The 21439-nt window shown below is 32.7% G+C and overlaps 1 protein-coding gene across 1 annotated transcript in view; it reads left to right on the top strand.

Moving 5' to 3' along the window:
- LOC124365723 (unconventional myosin-IXa-like) overlaps positions 1-21439 on the top strand; it is a 115411-nt gene that overhangs the window by 54545 nt on the left and 39427 nt on the right. The window contains 7 exon segments of the mRNA XM_046821707.1: positions 2945-3217; positions 5483-5705; positions 7258-7415; positions 11055-11280; positions 11789-11992; positions 12409-12491; positions 15071-15163. Coding sequence (XP_046677663.1) covers positions 2945-3217; positions 5483-5705; positions 7258-7415; positions 11055-11280; positions 11789-11992; positions 12409-12491; positions 15071-15163 — 1260 coding nt within the window.

The following is a 21439-nucleotide window of genomic DNA, read 5'->3' as shown; positions in this document are numbered from 1 at the left end:
ATCTTAAAATCATCAATATTGTTCATGAAACCCTGAATGTTAAGATGAAAAAAAAACAATGTTTTTTATGGCTGATGATTTGTTTCTTTAAGGTGTCTGTTTCTTAAGCCCTGCTAATTGTTGTTATCAAATTCTCTCCCATAACATACTAATAATGCTTCCAAAGCAGTAACTGTTTCAATTTAAATTACTCATTTTAGTTGTGTATAATCTTAATAAATGTGTTTTAAAAATTGTAAAAATATTGAAAAAAATAAGTATACGTTTTTGTTGAGTTACTGTTTGAAGGTCACATTACTAAGACGTTTAATGTTTATCTTATTTGTAGTTCGTCCCCATTGTCAGATAGATGCCACAGTAATATTAGCTCTTTTAATCCTAAGTTTAATGTTAACAAAATTATTTGAGTTTGAAAACATGTGGAGAGAGATGCTTTTTAGTTCAATAAATGATTTTATTAAAAGAAAACAAATTGAAGCAGCTTTAAGTAAAATCTTCTTAAATATATCAGATTTCATAACGTAAAAAAATTGTAGGTAGATTTTGTATACATTTTCCGAAGATAACACAGTTTTGTGATCAGTTGTAATATAGCCATGATAAATTATTCTTATTTAGTATTTATATATTTTGGTAAAGAAAATACTAGGTATATAATTACAATAAGTACAGTCTAGAGCAAATTTTAAAGGCACATGGGAAAAATTTGTTTTAGTTGAAATATGTTGCATTGGAGACCTGCTTCTCGAACAACCTTAAACTAAATATTGGACGAATTCAGCAACAATTTGGTTTAAAAATTTTACACTAAATTCTAGGTGTCTAAGTGTAGCGACGTCTAAACAGTGTGTGTCGTGGCCTGCCTTAAGCTGTTGTGGCAGAATTCTCATATGCCAGAATGGGAGTGACTGATTGCGTGTTAACTCTTTGTCAATGTGCTGTTAATTTGTGAGCTTGAAATTCAAAAGCAAAAACGCAAAAAAAAAAATACTTTTATGAGACAAATTTATGCGTTGGAAATAATGTCCATTGTAATTATACAGGTTACCTTCTGTACACTGGAGCATGTTCAGGAGATGAAAATAAAAATTTTCCTCGTATAATCAAACACGGTTTCTTTCCGATCTACAGGTTAAAGTTAGTCCAAAATCACCATTCTATCATCAATCTGCAGAGCGAGTTCTTTCTTCTATAAGCTTAGTTATCTCAGTGACTCTTATACTACAAAAATCAACAGCCAAATATGTCATTTTGTATTGCTTTGTTACGAGTGTTGCGATAAAACGTGGATTTTGCAATTTACCTTAAGTTTATTTGTGCCTTACTACCACAGTACAGTAGCCGTTGGTAACCCCGTAAGAGTTTCATAAATTTCTTATGACTGGAATCAAATTTAACTCAGTAAAATACTTGGAACATTACGTTTTCTACTTTTCCGCTGTAATTTAAAAAGATTTTTTGAGGCAAATTACAGGATTTGGGACCTGTATCTTCAAAATAAAGAAAGCACAAGGGGATACTATGATCATGTTATCATCATGGGGATATGTGATCAATCTAGAGTACAATCATTTGAGGTTATTGTTAGGTTCATATGCTATCTTAATTGCAAATTTATTAAGAACTACAATTTCAAAACAAGTAGTCACTTGGTCAGAACGTGTCAGCTGTTGTCAAACCAAAATTTATATATTGTTGCAGTTTAGTTCTTGAACGGATTAAATGAAATTTCTGTACATTACAACACTGTACACTATTGCTAGTAGTAGTATCAACGTATTACGTGTTCACCCTGTATCTAATACAATTTGACTCTTCTGTGTTGTCACTTGGGATCCAAAGTAGGATACAAAGATCGTAAACGTAAAAGCTGATTTTGGTGTCGATTTATGTGAACTGACCGTACAATAGCCACCCAGAGTAGAGCTACTATTGTATCACGTTGTACTATTATATCATACAATAAATCGTGCATGATATCTGATCCGTAGATGTACTCTCACCGTAGTTTGACACAATATTGTTTTGTTTGTAGCCACCTAGTCACCGTTTCCACAGTTAACTTAACGGTTAACAGGATAGCGTAAGTGATGCCTCCGTCTGTGTGTGTGCCTGCTAACAGTTACTACGTTGTTGTGTTTTTTTTCTTTTCGTATTTTTATTAACAATTTGAGTTGTTAAACCATGTTTCTGTACTCCTTGTTTTGTAATGAATTTTGTTATTTTAATAAATTTAAGTCTTGGTTTTTATTTTATTTTTTTGTGTTTGGTGTTTTGTATTACACTTAAAAATTATATATTAACAACCTTTTGAGATAAGTTCATGATGTACGCTAATTTGTAAAATAAAGGCAAATTTTGTACTAATCGTTGACGTAAATAAAATTAATGTATCTAACCAATACTGATACCATTAATTTGAAGTAGGTTATGTTACAACCATTGGTGATCTGGTAATGAAAATTTTGTGTTGGTGTTCTTTTAACAAAATATTAAGGAAACGTTATTATTTGATAGTTTATTTTACTGGATCATAACTGAGTAATTCTTAATACAGCTTTTACAGTAATAATTTTTAAATGATTTAAAAATGTATTTTGTATTATTAACTGTTTGCCATTTTATTATTCAAATCAACATCAAACTATATCATTCATATACTCTGCAAGGTGTGATAAAAAGTAAATTATTTGATAAAAAGTGTTATTCAATTTTTTTTAATAATACTTTTGTTCAGTACTTAATTTAAAATAAACCTGACTTGAATTCTGTTATGGTTCTACTAGGTTATTCTTCAGTAACTTTCTTTGCTGTTCTGAGTCGGAAAATGTTAAACGTTTGTACAGTATTGTACATACTACAAATTGTGTTGTGCTTGTAGAAAGGACAATATTTTAAAACACAACTATCTGACTTAAAGGGTGTGGTTGTGTCACGTTAACAGATGCTACCCCAGGTACGGCAGTAGTGTCGGTAATTTACCCCAGTCCCCGACCCGGGGCAAACAGAGCAACGAAACGTTCGAGTCACAACTAAACAAGGAATCGCAGAGTCAACGAAACAACCGGTTGTCGTGGCCACAGTTCAACAACAACCAATCACCCGGTGCCAACAAACAACGAACACTGTCTGACAACGAGAAGGAAAACAAACCGCTGCGCAGAGTCATTAACGCAGAGGAAGCCAAAGTATTCGAACGTGCCAACCAGATTGTGATGTATGTAATCTTGCTTAACAGCTGAACTGGCGATGGTCTAAAGCTTTGGTGGTGGTGGTGGATCATTTTTCACGGTCAAATGGTGGTTGTGGTGATGGTGATTCAGGAGTTGTAATACTGAATAGTTTAGACTTCGTACATAGTAAAATGTGTGGAATATCTGCACATTTGGTTAAGTGTTGTACAATACTATTTTATTATGTTTTAATGTCTCTACTGAATCAGAATGAATCAATATCACAGATTCAGCAACAATTTATTGAATTGCAAGGATGAAATTACTACAAGGCTGTTATGTAAAACAATGAGATCACTGTCTAACTCTATTCCTTAAGAGTTGTTGAAATTCCAATACTTCAATTAAGAACAAATCTATATATATATATTATGAATCTCAATTATTTATCCGAGAACTAATTTTAGATATTTTAAATTACTGAATGCATTTAATAAATTGCATTAGGTGACCAAAACAAAAGTTTCAAATACTATTCAATATGTTGTTTGGTTTATAAGTGATTTAGCCCAGAGTTTACTATTGCTATTCCCTGTAGTAATAATACTATTATTGCCCTGCTGTATTATGTAAGAATGTTTCGTTCAGCTCCGTTTCACCTTCCACTTATTGCAGCGTCTGGAATCAATATCCATCTGAAGAGATCCAAAACAGTAGGCGACAAAGAGGCTCAAAACAAACTCTCTAGACTGCAAAGAAATGTGATCTAGATAAAGTGGTGTTCTCATTGTCTCATTAGGTGCACAATTAATTAATTGAGTGCACTACGATGTTTCTGAGACGATCCCAAATCACAGTGGAGCAACCGAGTTTTCAACACATAACGTAGAGCAATGGCGGAAAGGGTTGATTCAGTAAGAATGTTATGTTCGGCTCCACTTCACTTCACCGACTGTTTTAGATCTCTTCATATGGATGTTGATTCCAGATTCCAGGAGTCAAATCTGTTACAGTGTTAGACTTCAGATGCTGCACTAAGTGGAAAGTGAAATGGAGCTAAACGTAACATTCCTACCGAATCAACCCTTCCTACCATTGCTCTACGCTGCTGTATTATGTTACATGTTGACGTAGTTTTTAGAGACTACAACACTCACTTCATCATTCAACAATCTCACTTTGCGGACTAAAGCAGCTTATGGGCTTGTTAAATTTTCATCATTCCTAACAGTTCATCTGGCTTGCATTTTCGTCTTAACCGATAACTATCCGCACAGACTCACATATTTTTAACAAAAAGTTTTGCACATATTATTAAGCAAATTATGATGTATTATACTTAATTTTTTCTTGATCATTACGCAGTTTGCTACACATAAGCTAATCAATATTATTTTTAACATGTGGTAAGATATGTATGGTGTGTTTAGAAGGTAGTAAATTAGTTTAGAAATGTTTTTCATATTTTGTAATATATTGAAGTAAAAGTTTCCAAATGATGGATCCTGAATAAAATTAGTTTGAATTTAAAATTTGAGATCGGACAGTCAGATCTTTTTGGATCTGCACATGGTTACTCTACGAGCCTAGGGATAAGGCTGCAGCTGGCAGCTCTTCATACTTTGCTTCTCTTAAGGTCACAAGGTCGATTCCCAAGGAGGTGAATATTTAAAAACTGGGTTTGGACCACTTTCCTTTAAAAAGTTTGGGATATTTACAACTGGGTTTGGACCATCTTTCCTTAGAAACGTTTGGGATATTTACAACTGGGTTAAACCATTTTCCCTTAAAAACGTTTAGGATGACCAAATAAAATAAATCGATTTTTTACATTTGATTAGGTTTATTACCCTTAAATAAACCTATAAATAATCATTTATTGATAATATCCAAATATCCCTGTAACTGGATTTTACACATATTAAAAATTCAATTAATTTTATTTCCAACATTTTTACAGTTGTTCTAATGATCTTAAGTTAATAGAATAATAAAATCTACTAAATAATAATAAAGCAGATGTGTAAGCCAGTTTTTGTATATACATGACTTTTAAGTTTATTTTGAAATTTTCATAATAATAGATTAAGAAAAGCCCGAAGCAGAAAAATATAGGCTGTATGAGGGATTTTATTTGATTGATTATTTTAGAACTAGAAGTAAAGATTGAAAGTGTTGACTGTTCTAATTTTGTATTCCTATTTATATTATAAAGTTCTGCAATTGTTAATTTTTAAAATGTTGAAATAAGTTTAGGATTGCGTTATGGAAATATTATGTTGCTAATGACATAGTCTGTTGGTCGTCAGGAAGAACAAGTCGTTCCGACCGCGGCAGCAAGGCAAGAAGGGGCTGAAGAACCTGGAGAGTATGAAGACGTTGGCCGGCCGCACGCAGTCTCACACTCACAAGGCTCGCAAGCAGCCGCTCACTGTGACCGCTCAGTTCCAGCAGTCGCTACACAGCCTCATGGACACGCTCAATCAGGCCAATCCGTTCTTCATCCGTTGCATCAAGAGTAACGCTGACAAGGTAGGGGCTACCAGCCACGTTCAACAAGAATTAGAAAATTATTGATCTTGTCATTGTCTATATACCGGTTGTTTCAGGAGGAATCTGCCATATTGCACAAGCTTATTCCTGTCATCAAAATAATAAAAAAAGTTCATATAAACATGGATCATTAAATAAAATTGAATTTAAAAGAAAAATGTTCTGTTTTATTGAATTTATTTACATATTTTTTTTAGAATAAAATTCTCTACAAATTTTATTGAACATTTTTCTTTGTTTATAGGCAATTTAACAGATTTATCATAGTCCAAATGCAAAAAGGTGTGTTTTCTAGCCTAATCTTTTTTGCTCTACTCCGATTTCCCCGCAAACTATTGGAGAAAAGGTTCTGATACAGGTTTTATATGATTTTGCAGCTCATTAAATTGATCTAATTAACAAACTCAACTAACACCCTAAAAATTTCATTGAGGGAACTGAATATTTGACCATGTATAACTTGCCAATGAAGCATTTCCGGACCCGTGTTTAAATGAGCTTTTTTCATTACTGTAATGAGAAGAATAAGCTTGTACAGTATGGCAGATTCTTCCTGAAACGCCCTGTTTATAATGTGGCACTTCCCACACCTACAAGTCACAATTTAATAGCTGAGCTCAGCTTATCACTCTGTTTTTTAACTTTATTTTTTTATGTTGATTCTCTAAATATCCTTACTATATAACTGACACATGGCCTCGTCATGCAGCTTATTCCTTCAGTTTGTAAAATTTGGCAGCCTTGTTGTTCACGTTTTTACTAAGTGCATTATCTCACGTGATTTATTGAAATGTGTTTATGAAACTGTACTCCAATGGAGGAGATATTGAACTCATTGAACACTTGTTTTCTGATGGAGAGAAATTCAATTCAAGTTCACATAGTTCTAATGATGACATTTTAGGACATTGTGTGAGAATGGATATTGTTGTTAAAGGGGTGAGAGACGAGTGTAAATGTTTTTGTAATAAATTAGTATTTTATAAATAAACAAATTTATTAAGGGGGCCAGTGGGGGTAGGGGCTGAAAATCCAGGGAAGTATTGAGCATGGACTGAGTAATACAATTAAATTTGTTCACATTATGCGGTCTTACGTTATCTCATTTTCCACATTGAATGTGTTTAAGCACATTATAAAAATAGATACGTAAATTAAATTTTCATTTTAGCATAATCAAAATTTGTTTAAACCTAAACATAACTCTAAACATATTCTTTGTTTGAAGTTTATTTTTAATATCATATGTAAACATATGATATACATATAAAAAGAGGAGATAAACTTCCAAATTTAAAACCTATACTTGAAAGGTGATTTCATATATTTTCAAACTGAGTAGTTTGCATTAATAGTGAATTTGTATAAAAGTAGTTAAAATAATGTAAATAACATTAATAAGCACCCTAAGAATTAAACTAAAAACAGTAAAAAATGGCACTTTGCCTTACCATTTCTTTTCAAAATTTGTCAACCATTTCCACCAGTGAATCAAAACATATGGGATGATTAATACGTTAACTTGCCGTAGATCCCGAACATGTTTGATGACGACACAGTCCAGAGACAACTGAGGTATACTGGCATGCTGGAGACTGTCAGGATCCGCCAGGCAGGTTACAACGTGCGACTCTCCTTCGATGAATTCATCCAGCTGTACCGGATACTGCTGCCTCGCGGCTTACTCAGGTCAGTGCTATACGCGACTCTTAGGCTAAAATTCTGTTAAATCGACTTTTCAATCTCTTGTTGATAAAAAAGGTGTATAAAATTCAGTGTTGCACTGCCAACGCAAACATAAATACCAATGAAATTTAATCCAAAATAAAATATAGAGTTTAATAATATTATCGATTAACCCTTTCAGGGCGAGCGGGCTGTTTATACACACAAAGTACTGTCCACTTTTTAGTGTATGAGTCACAAAACTTTGTATAATCACGATTCTCTATGTTATGAAATTTATGCAATACGTTTTTGCCAGTAACATTCAAGGCAATAACATACGTACAAGCAGGGTACGTTGATTTTTCTACAAATATTTTATGTGGACATGTTGGTAATATAAGTTATCTACACCTTTTTCATGTTGCATAACACGTGTTAGTGCATTTTAGCTAATTTGAGATTTTTTACTGCTGTTACATAGTTTTTTATTGGTATTTTCCAACCAGTCAACATCAAATTTTTTAATCTTATAGAAAAGAAGCAAGAAGTGAAATTTTTTCTCACAATATAATGAATTTTTGTGCTTATAGTAAACTCTAACCAGTAATCAAAAATTTAAAAATCAAGTAAAATATATTTTTTAAATTCTATACCCAATCAAATTATTATTAATTAATGTTATAATGTAGATTATTTTACTATTACTATATACTTTATTGTGTACTTTGTATTTATAAATCATTCACATTTTCCTTATTTTTACCTTTTGTCTTTTTTAACCCTTTTAACCCCGACGTCCGTACTATACGGACGTCGTAAAAATGGCGTCAACTCCCGACGTCCGTATAGTGCGGACGTGCACTTTTTATTACTTTACTGGCCACCTATTTCACCAAATGCTTTGAAATTTCACAGACTTGTGCACAAAGATATTTTGCATCAAAATATATTAGTTTGTAATGGTTTGACTTCGTATTTTGTCAGTCTGTGACTGAGCAATTGCAGTTCGTCTCGACTGACTGCTCACGCTTGTTGCAGACAGCTGTATATCACGTGGTTGTGAATATTCCGTTTTCTTCACAGTTTTAGGTTAAAGCAGTATAAAGTACGGCAGTTAAAGTTTAGTTTATTATTTGTTTTATTTCAAAATGAGTAAAAGACATCGTTCAAAGTCTCCCGTAAGTGAAAATACAATAATTAGTAACCTAGTTGCAAATGGTGTGGATGTGATTAGTGACGACGATTTGAGTGAAGGATATCTTGAAAATTTACATTTTTGTAGTGATGTAAATATTGTTTTAAAAACTTTTTAAAAATTTAGATTATAAACAGTTTTAGTTATTTTGTCAGAAATAACTTTGGTTTTATGTTTATTTTAAGTACTGTGAATTTCAAAGGTCTTGTTACATTGCCTTGCCCAGAAATGGCAAAAAGAAAAATTTACACGGCTTTACAAAAATTGATGTTACTCCACTTGTAAATAAGGTAGGCCTATAATTTTTGTTTCCTTTTATTAAGGATTAAATATTATATCATAAAGTAAATGGGTATTTTTGTGTCAAATATTTTTTTTATCTATATGGTTTCCATGATCAAACTTGAAATTTTTTCATTTTTATTTATTTTTTATATATGTATATGCATTTAAAAAAAATTACTTTCAAAATAATAATTTTATTTGTATATTTCTGTAAGCTACATGTATAAAGAAGTAAAACAAAAAAAAGAATTACCTAAATATCTTAAAAAAGAACTGAGTTATGAATTTTTTACAAAACCCTTACATTTTGTCTGAAAATGGCTTGGGATTTCTGGCACATCACTTGATTTAATGGCCGGGGTTAAAAGGGTTAATACATTCCTCAGAAAAAGACATTTCAAAATTATGTTCCAGAAAAATTATAAAAATTCCTACAAGGATTAAGACCAGTCCCAATTATTTGTGTATTTTATGTATTATTGCAAACTGCCTTTGAGTGACTGGTTTAAATACAGTAATGACACAAACCATGAACCTTTTTATTGAAAGCTTGCAATAACACTATATGTTTTATCAATAAAAATTTTTACAAAAGTTGTAAATGTGTAGCAATTAAGGGTTAATGGTTGCCAGTTTTAACCCTCTCCCGCTCGCAAGGGATGAATCGGCACGGCCACCACATAGCCACTGCAGCTTAAATGGCACAGATCGGCACGCACTGCTTTATCTACTAGAGCTGATAAGTGCTGCTCTCGAGTAGCAATATGTTGTACTACTACGGGTTGTTTGCTATCAGGAGACCATTCACTTTACTTTTACAGTAGATTTATTCCATTATTTTGCTATTTATATTAGTTGTGCGGAAACAATGGCGGGTTGTAGTCGTACACTTGGTGACAGTGAAATTAATCTTGTTATTAGTCGTGATTGCGACGATTCAAGTGAGTGTAGTGATGTACCAGAGCCTTGTGAAATGGTTGGTGGCATTGAGAATGTAGTTCGGAGTGATCACAGTGGCAGTGACGGCGAGCCAGACAATGACCTTCACCAAGTAACTACGCAACAAACAATCACGTGCCACCGGCGCCCAGCTGTCCGTGTGCCCCCTCCCTGGTCTCGTACAGTCAACTTCATTGAACCAATATAGTAAAATAATTAATATATATATATAATTACAATGACAGAACGTGTGTAAGTTGAGGCACAGCGTATTTTTACCGAGCGCGACCGGCAGAGCGAAATAATTGAGGTTAGAAGCACCGTGAGCGCCTGGAAACAATACAAGCGAGAGAGGGATAATATTAATTCCTATTCCAGTTCACTACTAGTTCTAATCGACGAGATTTTAAAAAAGATTTAAAATAAATTGATCAGATCTTATCTAGCTAACAAAGCCGCAGTGTAATTTAAACCTGAAAGAAAATTAGTCTTTTTGTTGATTATGATTATAAGCTTTACTCAATTTCATTAGACCTTACCTTATATTCACGTTAAAAACTAAATTACGTAAAAACAGATTTTAATACAAGTTTTTCTGAGGAAACGTCAAAACCATTAATTGACTTTTAAAAGATTAACTAAATTTAACAATGTAAAAATTATATAAACTAAGTACAACAAGATATCGCACAACAATAGATGCTGTGTTTACAAGATATTTAGCAAGATTTTTCCAGAATTTTTATTTCTTATTTCACTTATTATAAATCCATATCATTTCATTAAAAAATATAATGACAATAAAAATGAAGTAATTATTTCGGAAATACAGGATTGTATTGAAAATGATTCTGACCAAATTATAGAAACTAATACAAACGATAATAATGAAAATGTATAAATATTTATTGCTTGAATATTTAGAAGTCAGTGATCATTGTAATATTTTAAATGTAAAGAATATTACAAAATATGTATAAAATTAATAGAAATTATAAAACTTTTTTATTATAAAGAATGGAGTGTCTTATATTATTTTAAAATATTAACGTACTTTTTCAACATATATATTTACAGCTTTGTTATAAGAAGTAGTCACTTCTGTCGGTCACTCCTACAACTGCCTTTCCATTTTTTTGTTATATAATTATAAAATGGTAAATAAATAGGGAAAATTTATGGAAAAAAAAACAAGGAAAGATGCCTGATAACTTAGCCCTAAAGTCGAGTTTGCTGGACAGTTCACAGAATGATGTGAAGGACTTCTTGCTGACGCTGAACCTGAACCGTGACAACTACCAGGTGGGCAGCAGCAAGATCTTCATGCGGGAATGTGAGAAGTTGAAACTGGACTATCGGTTGCACCAGCAGATCATGGCCGGCATCATCACGGTACAACGGTGGTTCCGGGCGGTGCTCGAGCGACGGCGCTTCCTGCGACTGCGGGAGGCAGTGGTCACCATACAGGTTGGTAGCGCTGTACCTCTGATTTTAGATTTACTTTTAGGCAAATCATTCTTTGTTAAAAAGCTGGAGTCATCTAGATTGAAGCAATGTAGCATAAAAAAAGTTTTGGAGGTTTTCCCTTTTCAAAAGGGTGTAACTTTTAAATTTTCAAATCGCAATCCCTATCTTATGACATGACATTTTAAAGGTCTCTATTCAATAGAAACACAGTGACCTGAATAAAACATTTTTACAACGTACTTAGCAAAAGTTATGGGCAAATAACCCCTTACGTTTAAGGGTGTATATTAAGTCTTGATACGCCTGGATTTATTCTGAACTGATTGAGATATCGATGTACAAACTTCATCATACTTATTAAAATACTTTTGTGGATGGATTTATTTTTAGAATAAAGTTCCCCCCTTTCAAAAGAGTTTAAAAGGGATAAGTTTTAACCTAATTAAAGTTGTTTTAAGGATGCTTACAATTGTGGATTATGATTCGTAATAATGTGTTACATGTCCAGGCGTACTGGCGGGGCGTGCAGGCCAGACGGCGGCTCTACCAGAGCAAGCAGTGGCACGCGGCAGCTGTGCAGATACAGAGCATGTGGCGCTCGTACACAACCCTGCGGTGGTACCACAAACTGCGGCTCAGTCTGGTACACTTCCAGGCCCACGCGAGGGGCTACCTCACCAGGCTACGACTACACAACATGCCGCCCAAGAAGGTGAGGCCAAACCCCTGATGCTCGGGCTGTCAGTCCACATTCTATTATAATGTACAACTTAAATCATTCATCTCCATTTGAATCTAAATTAAAGAAGGAGAAATAAAGAATACCTGTTTCTTATGTAGTGGTGATCTTCATGTCATACAGTTTAATCTTTTAGGTACCACTTTGATAATGATTTAAAAAAATAAAGTAAATTTATATTTGAATTGACTTTTTAAACTGGAAATCTGTGCTGTAATATTTTGTATAGTCCCTAGAATCTGTGTTTTGCAGTTCTCATAGATTAGCCTAGACGAAGTTACTATTAGGAAATGCTAAGTTCAATGTACTGATAACATTATTGACAAAAAATTTCATTTTTAAATAGTATTTTTCTTACTAATCCAAGGATTTTATTGTTCGGTTTTCAGCCTCCTGACCCTATCGTTATCAACAACAAACCTCGCATCTCAACCCAGTCTAGTCGTGAAGATGTTGGTAGTCGGGACTCTGAGTGAGTAACTCATCATTTTATCTAGAAATAATTCTTTATAGTTAAAACATTTGTTTTGACATTATGTTTCATATTAAATATGTTCTTGTGTGTTAGTAACTTGTGGAAGAAGAGGAGATCAAGAATCAATTTAACTCTAACCTGTTTATTCATTTAATAACGTAGTTACATTGAACAGTGTCATAGTGCTAAATATTTATTACACATTGACAGTTACCGTATACACTCACCGTGTAGGTATTTTACAACGTATTTGCTATATAAATTACTTTACTACATATTTTTACTGATATTACAGAAAAGGATGCGTTAAAACGATTTACCTCTGCAAGAAGTTTAGTTGTGTGGTGGGAAAGTAGGGTACTAAGAGTAATTGTAGAGTGGAAGATATTTACACAATATCAATTAATTTGAACAAATATCAGTTTATTATAATTGATCAGTGTAAATGTAAAAAAAGAAAAGGAAATGCATAGAAAATATATGATGGTCTTGTTTTTCAAAGACAATTCAAAATTTATTAATAACTTTCTAATGAAGTGTATGGCTGACCATTGGCTTTTAACCCATTAACCATTTAATATTCTTGTGTCTAATCTTGTACAAATCCAATTAAATATGCAAAACATGTAAGGGTTTAGAAAACCTCTCACAAAACATTCAATTTTATTGCTATTTGGTTGACTGAGCCATTGTTTTTTATCTAATGAAACAGGTTATAATATACTGTAATTTATAAGTACTAAATTTAAAAAAATTTAAATTTCGAGAATAATTCTTTTTAATATTATTTTTTTTGGTAAAATTTTAAAGCAAGAAATTGTTTTTAGTACAAAACACAGTTATAATCTATGATATTTGGTGTAGTTGTATAGGAAATTTAATTCTTTAAGTGGAAAATTTTATTTCATTCATTTTTCTTGTTTTTTTCAATTTTGCGTAGATGTTTGTGAAATGCGACATTTGTGTTCTCCTAACACAAATCCTAGCAAACACGCAATAAGCGCAAGGGTACAGTATTATACCTTGATTCGCATTCTTTTTCTGGTATTAATACATATTAGTATGTAAAGTATGTTATTTTGTTTAATTTTAACCCTGGAACTGGCGGTCATATTTCTCTCAGTGGCGGAGTGTTTTTAGTACTTCATACATTGCCTTATATTTATTTTATTATTACATGTTTACTTTAAAGTACCTATGTCATATTATATATTTTTTTATTCAGCATTTTTCAAGGAACATTTTTCACATAATATAATTATAACAAAAAAAATATCCTTACTCTACCTCTTCATGAAAAAAATTTTTTTTATAAAAAAGAAAAGTTTGTTCAAAGTTTTTGATTTGTAAAATTGTTGTTGTTAGTGATATGCAAAATCCAAAATATACAAAAGAAAAAGCATTTAATTCTGATTAAAAATAAAACAACACGTAGTTTATAAGGTATTTATTTCTACATGTGGTAAACGATACAAAAATCATACACTGACATTCGAAAGTACTTCTTACCAACAAAAGTAAGAATTTCAAAGCTCACTTGGATTTGTACAATCTTGTAACTATTAGTTCATATTAATTTTCTATTTTTTATTATATTATATTTTTTTAATTATGTTCTGATTGAATGTATAAATCAGAATCCTCATCGTTGCTTATTTGATGTTCAACTAGTCATGTCGAATGTCACTTGAACGATCGCGGAAATTACGATCCATTACGTAAACACGCACAAAAAACCTACTATTATCGCGTCATATACACAGCCATCATTACAACGAACTCAAACAAACAATAAACCAGACAGAACACCATGCAGCTGATGAAATAACAATAGCCGAATGAACCAGTTGACTCATCGCTGCGCGCGCAACTAGCGCGGTACGCGGAAGAATGTAACCAAAAAGTTCAGAGATTATAAAACGTACGGACGTGTAACGAAACGATAAAATTATTTATTAGTGTATTATTTACATAAATTGAACCTTCCTCTTTCGATTGGTATCAATACCGATACTCTTTGATCGTGTTTAAGTACGTAATATTGAGAAATAAAAGACATGTTAAAACGCCCGATATCGGGCGCTGCCATCTAGGATGCGACTAAAACGCCCGATATCGGGCGTTTGCCAGTTCCAGGGTTAATGTATAAACTTTATTATTTGAGCCCATACTAATGTTTAAACAAATATTTAATAACGTATGTTGTCATTACGGCACCGTCTCGTGATCAGTGTTTTGGTACTGCGTAGACCATCACTAGGTGGTACGGTGATAAGTGGTTAATGGGTTAAGAACTTGCATAAGCACCGCCACCACTAACCCACCACACCCAGTGGTGGGTGGGTGTACTTGCTTGCTTGTTAACTGTATATTTTACTTCATTACGAAATTATTATAATTATGTAAAAACATTCTTTTAACGTTCCATAATCCAGGATGACGACGATAACAATATATCAACGTGTTGTTAGTCATTAACTAAAACAATTCCTTGCCTCTTTCATAGCATTTTCTTTCGTTACATTGAACATGAGCACGTTTTAAGTTGTGGAACGATGAAAGCTCTATTGTTGCAGGAGTAGTGGAATACATGAAGACAGTGACATTGATCTGAGCCATGAACCAAAGGGCAGGGAGCTGTGTGACTCTATCGAGACCAGAGAGATAAGGTGGGCAGTTTATCAAACAGTGAACAGTCTCATTGAACACTTTAAGGAAATAACTGTTGTTACTGTGATATCATTTTATGTCAGCACTGTATATATTTATTAAAATATAATGTGACTATAACTCGAGTGATGGTTTTTTTTAATGAATAGTTTAAATTTTTTAAATAATATAGTTAGTTTGCTTGAGAAAAAGCTAACATGTTATACTGAATGTTAATATACAAAAATTTTTTTGTTTTTATTATGATGACCCTAAATAGTCTCGAACACATAAGATTTAAGTAGATACTGGTGGAAATTAAAACTACACCCCCTTTTTTTTTTTATTCAGGTTTATTAAATCAATTCAAATGTCAATTATTAACCTTGTATTCCACCAAATCAATGTTTTGAACAACAGGTTAAAATTACTACTTCCTTTGGCATGGTACTTTCGATTTTAATATGGCTCACTGTCCTCTAAATACGTGTGTATAAAATATAAAGTAAAATAATATTCTTGAATAAATTTTAATGAAATAAATTAATAGGCTTCTTCTCAAAACTAATAAAATAATAATTATAAACTTCTTTCAAATAAAATTCTCAAACAAACTAAAAACAGTTCTCAACAGGAATTTTTCACAAGTTCCTACAGGATATGGTGCAGCACCTGCAGCTCTTAATTTTTACTACAATCCCTTTAATTTCAATGAAATTTTACGTTCGACTTTAAATAAATTACTCCTTTACAATTTATATATATTATAGTCCTCACTCAACAGAATTGGATCGTTAATTTCAAAGTTTCAATTCCAATTTCAAATAAATTCACTTCTTAATTTTGCAAATTTCAAATTTAGAAAAATTTTAATAATTCAGTCAAAGTACTTAGCTCTTTGGTCGTGAAGGTCTTGGAGTTCGGTATTAAAATAATTTATACCGACGGATCCTACGCCCGACACTAGTTTTAAAACTCGCACTAAAAGACTTTACTCTATCGCTTCTCAACTCGGAATGGAAGCAGAGTGTGGTTTCTCGGCTGCACCGACTACGCTCCTGTTCCTGCAGGCCTGTTTAAATCTCTCTCAACGCAGGTTCGCCCCTAACAAAAGATTGAGTCCACTGTAAAACTATTGTTTAGCATTCACTGCCATCAAGTCAGGTCTAGACCAGATTCCAAGCGCGTTGTGCCTGCCGCTGGATTACAATATAAATTTACTTTTTTATTCCCTATCCATTTACAATTCTAAAATAAATTTTTGTCTTTTTTTGCTAATATTTTTAAATTGAAATTTTATTTATTTAAATTTTTATTTTTATTTAAAGTATTACCATGTAATTGGTATACACACCCCCCTTAAAGCGCTTGGTATCTGACAAGTTTTATACTTAAATCTAAGAAAATTTATCTCACATCCTTTAGAAATTGTATTTCCACCTAGCCTTAACATGCATCATAAAATCTACAAAACCTTTTTTTTTATTTATAATATTTGTTTTAATTTATTTTTGATAAATAGTTGTAAGAAGTGGCAGCATATTAGTTGTCAAGTTATTTTAACCAAGCGTTAATTATTATAAATTCTTTTTTAAAAGAGTCCATACATTATCAGAGTGTTTTTGAAAACATAAACAATTAAGTTCCCCAATAGAAACCTTGACCTAAACTATGGCAAATATTAAGAGTCCAATTGCCACCTACCTTTTTACAATTCTAAGTCCTACCATAAAGATAGTCCATCCAGATAATCCTTCACAATGGGTCGAACGAGGAAGACGGTGATTGTTGTTCTGGGATGTTTATTGCAGGTCCGGTCTGTTATCAGTTGGGTCGTCCTTGGAACCTTTGCCCTGCATGACTGTGTGTCCTTGGCTCGCCCATTCACTGGTTGACGCAGCTTCATATAGAATTAAAACATATCCCCAGACGGGGGGTGTCAGTTCTTATTTTATTATTTTTTACCTATACCATTGTTTATCATAGACATAACAGTCTTTTTTTTTTTTTTTGCATAAATTTTATCAAACTAACAAGTTTAAATTAATATATTCAACATTCGTGTTAATTATTAATTTACATACAAACATAAATAACACATGTTAATAACCTTAATTACAGACCATGAGTTTCGGATTTGTGCATTATTCAGAAAAATAAATACTGAATTGTTTTAATACACTCCTCCTCTCCCAAACCATGTAGTTATCGCAACTGTTTACTTCACCTGTGCCCTTTTATCCAAATCATAAACTTTTTATTCCTCTTGAGGTTTCTTCATGTTTAAAATACATTTTTACAAGATTACAATTCAAGTTAATATTTACAATTTAACAGGGCTGTAGAATTTCCCTCAATTGTTCAATCTATTTTAATTTAATCTTCCTTGTCACTGAAATTTTCTCAAATCAAACATACATACATACAGCGTACATCTAATATAGTTTTTCTTCATTCTTACAACTAATTTAATTCGTCATAATTTTTAATCAGTTCCTTTTTTAAATTTTTTTTGTAATTCAAATTATTTACCCCTCGGTAATTATTTTGTTTTGTTATATTTAAACATGCATTCTTCTTTCCCCAGTGGGTTTCACATCCTGCAAGTGTATTCTACGGAACTCATTCAATTCTTTTAAATTCTGAATACATATGAGTTGGAGCTAATAAATTGAAATTATTCTGAATGGTCCTTCATATTTCAGATCTAGCTTATATCGCTGATTTGTAACTCTACAATAGACTACATCATACATTTTTAATTGCCTGTGATTTCGGTTGTATCGGTTTCTTCTCGAATTCAGCTCATTTTGTCTTTTTTAAGTTTTGAATAGCTTCGACCATCTTTGCATTCTTATCTTTGCTCCATTTTTCATCACCAAATATCTTTAATTTGCCATTTAGTGACAAAACCATCATTTGCTTTGGAACTGAACATTAATTCAAATGCAGACGACTTTATGCTTTCATTGTGACAAGTATTTAGGGCCATTTGCACATGGTACAAATCCTTGTCCCAATTCTTTTTACAGTCATGATAATAAGCTGTCAGAATTTGATTTAAATTTCAAATTTGCCTTTCACTTTTATTTCCTTGAGGAGTATAAGGTATAATGGTCCTTTGTTTTATGCCCAAATTAAAACAAATAATTTTTGAATTCCTCGCTGACAAAATATGTTCCATTATCCGTCACGAATTCTTCAGGCAAAGAAAAATTTTTGAAAATATTATTTTCTAATGCATTAATTACTTTACCTGAGGTGCATTTCTGAGTGGCATTATCCAATTATATTTGGCGAAGTCATCTACTGCTATCAGGATGTATTGCATTCGATTGGAAGATGCAGGTAATGGCCCATAAATATCCATATATAACTTCTGCATTGGACGGACTGCTCAGATTTGCTGTTCAAAGGTCCTTGGTCCCTCAGTTGCTACCTTTTGCTTTCAAACATACTTCACAACATTTTACATTATTTTTCACATAATCATTTAGTTTAGGGTGATAAAACCTTTCGTTTATTTTCTGTTGTGTTTTTAAAATGCCGAAAGTGAAGCCAGACAATGAGTTGTGATAATACTCGTATACAACCTTGAATAAGTGCTCAGGTAAATAGATCCTTTTAGAATTGTTTTTATTGCTCACATAAAACAATACCCCTTTTTCCACACTGTAAACATCACTATTGGTATAGTTCAATACACCCTCCATAATTTTAGTTATATTTACATCCTGCTTCTGATGCGTTTTTAAGTCCATAAAGCTAAAAGGCATCGTACTTATACTATTTATAGACACTGTTTCCTCTCTTATTACTAAGTCCTTATTATTTACAGTTTCATAGTTCATTTTTAAAGAGTTATCGTTCATCTTGTCCTTATTCACTAATTTTTCTAGTTCATGTAACACATTGTTGTCAACTTCACTATCTTGAAATAGTCTAGATAAATACTCGCTACTGGGTTCGATTACCTTTAACATGCGAAATTTTAAATGGTAGAGACAATATAACCTCCACCCAGCGCCCTAATTTTCCTAACTTACGAAAATGGGACAATACCCAAGCCAATGCTGAGTTGTCGGTCACTAAGTTGAAAGGTCTCATTTCTAGGAAATTACGGAACTTATTTATTGAACAGACTACTGCCAAAGCTTCCTTTTGATAGGTAGTAAGTTTCACCTCACTTTCATTAAATTTCCTCGAATAATAGGCCACCGGTTTTAAATGTCCATTGTCCGCTTCCTGTAATAAAAAGGAACCGAGGGCCTTATCACTCGCGTCGCATTGGACTGTGAACTCCTTGTTGAAGTCAGGGATGGCTAACACGGGGGGACGGGTAACCGCTCGTTTCAGTTTATCGAACGATTCCTGACATTTTGGTCCCACATAAATTTGGTCGACTTCTTCCTCATTTCATTGAGTGGATGAGCTATTTCCGCATAATTTAGAATAAATTTAGAGAAATAACTAGTCATCCCTATGAACCTCGCAATACCTTTTCTTGTCCCGGGGTCTCGGAGATTCTAATAACGTCCGTGTTACGGTCAGGGTCCATTCTTATAGTGTCTTTGGAAACCAAATGTCCAGAAATTTAATTTCATTATAACAAAATTTTACTTACTCCGGATTCACAGTAAGATTATTTTTCTTTTTAAACACTCTAACACTTGTTTCAAATGCATATAATGTTCCTCCAATGTCTTCGAATACACAATAATATCGTCCAAAAAAGGCGAGAGTGCAAGTAAATCTCAATTCTCCTAAGATTTTATTCATAAATGACGACAAGACCCCACTTCCAATTAATAATCCAAAAGGAATTAATTCTTTTAAAGCTGTAACTTCCGAAAGGTACCGAGAACGTAGTTAACTCCTGGCTTTCCTTCGCTAAAACTTATTTGATAAAAACTTTTGGTTAAGTCTATTACTGAGTAATAATTGTTTCCCTTCAAATGGTAATATAGTTTGTGCATGTCGCCTATAGGATAACTCACTCCTTCCAACTTCTTGTTTAACTCCTTGTAATTAACTACTAATCTTTACGATTTTCCATCTTCCTTACCTACTAAAAAGGCTGGACTCGAGTACTGACTCACACTTGGTTGAATAATGTCCTGTTCCAATAATTCATCAATAATTTTTTTATTTTTAATTGTTTAGGTGGATTCAATGGATATGGTCTAAGTTTTACGGGTTCATGATCTTTAACCTTTAATTTATACTCATAATCTAGAGTTTTACCAATTTTGTCGGTAAATACCGTTGGAAATTCCTTTATAATTTTTATTATTTCCTTACTGGCCTCTTCGCATCCTATTTTATAAGTGTGATTGGTGTTCATACACGCTACTGTAATATTTTGCACAAATTTTATACACTTCTCTACATTAAAGTCAAATCGACAACAATTATTTTTCAAGTCTATTAACAAACCAGAATGTTTTATAAAGTTCGCTCCTAAAATTGCCTTTTGGGCTAAGTCCTTCACTATAAGAAATTCCACTTTCCAGGTGAACATATCTATTTTAATTTTTATATTTACACTGCCGATTACGGACATTTTTTTATTTTCAGCACTCATACATGTCAGGTTAGATAACTGGTAACACTTTACAATCTTATTCTCTAATAATAGTTTATACAGTTTATCACTTATTATATTTATACTACTACCAGTATCTAATAATACATTTAATGATATATTCTTGCCAAAATCTATTTCTAAGCTGGGCAATGAACTGACTATTTTCCGAATTTTTCTTTTGCCAAGTATGATTTAATTTAGCAGATAATTCATGTGAATTTTTGTTGGACACAATTTTAGGTAACCGGGAAAGTTCGCCCTTCCTTAACTCATTGTTCGAACTTTCCCTACTAACGAGTTTTTTGACTCCTGTACATCAAGACCTACATTTTCGGGGTTAATAGCTGGAGTGTGGTTTACAATTGGTCTCCGCTGGTTTACAACAGGTTTCCTGTTTAGCTCCGGCATGATAAGCATAATTGACAGGTCTATTACATTTTATAAACAAGTTTATTGTTTCTTGCCTCGCCCTGATCCTGTTAACCGGTACATTATACTTCCTATTCACATTCAAAATTATTCCACTGTTTTCCTCACGTTGTCAGCGTAACCTACATTATTCGCCCTTATACACATCTCATCCAGTTCGGAATATGTGCTCGGATTTCCCATAAACACTAGTTTATTTCTGGTTTCAGGATTAATTCCCACCTTAATTAATTCCACAACATCCCTTTCATTTATATTACAACAAAGTACTTCTACTGAT

This window comes from Homalodisca vitripennis, chromosome 7 (genome assembly GCF_021130785.1).
Source record: "Homalodisca vitripennis isolate AUS2020 chromosome 7, UT_GWSS_2.1, whole genome shotgun sequence".
NCBI classification, from domain to species: Eukaryota; Metazoa; Arthropoda; class Insecta; order Hemiptera; family Cicadellidae; genus Homalodisca; species Homalodisca vitripennis.
This window is presented reverse-complemented; position numbering and strand designations above follow the sequence as displayed.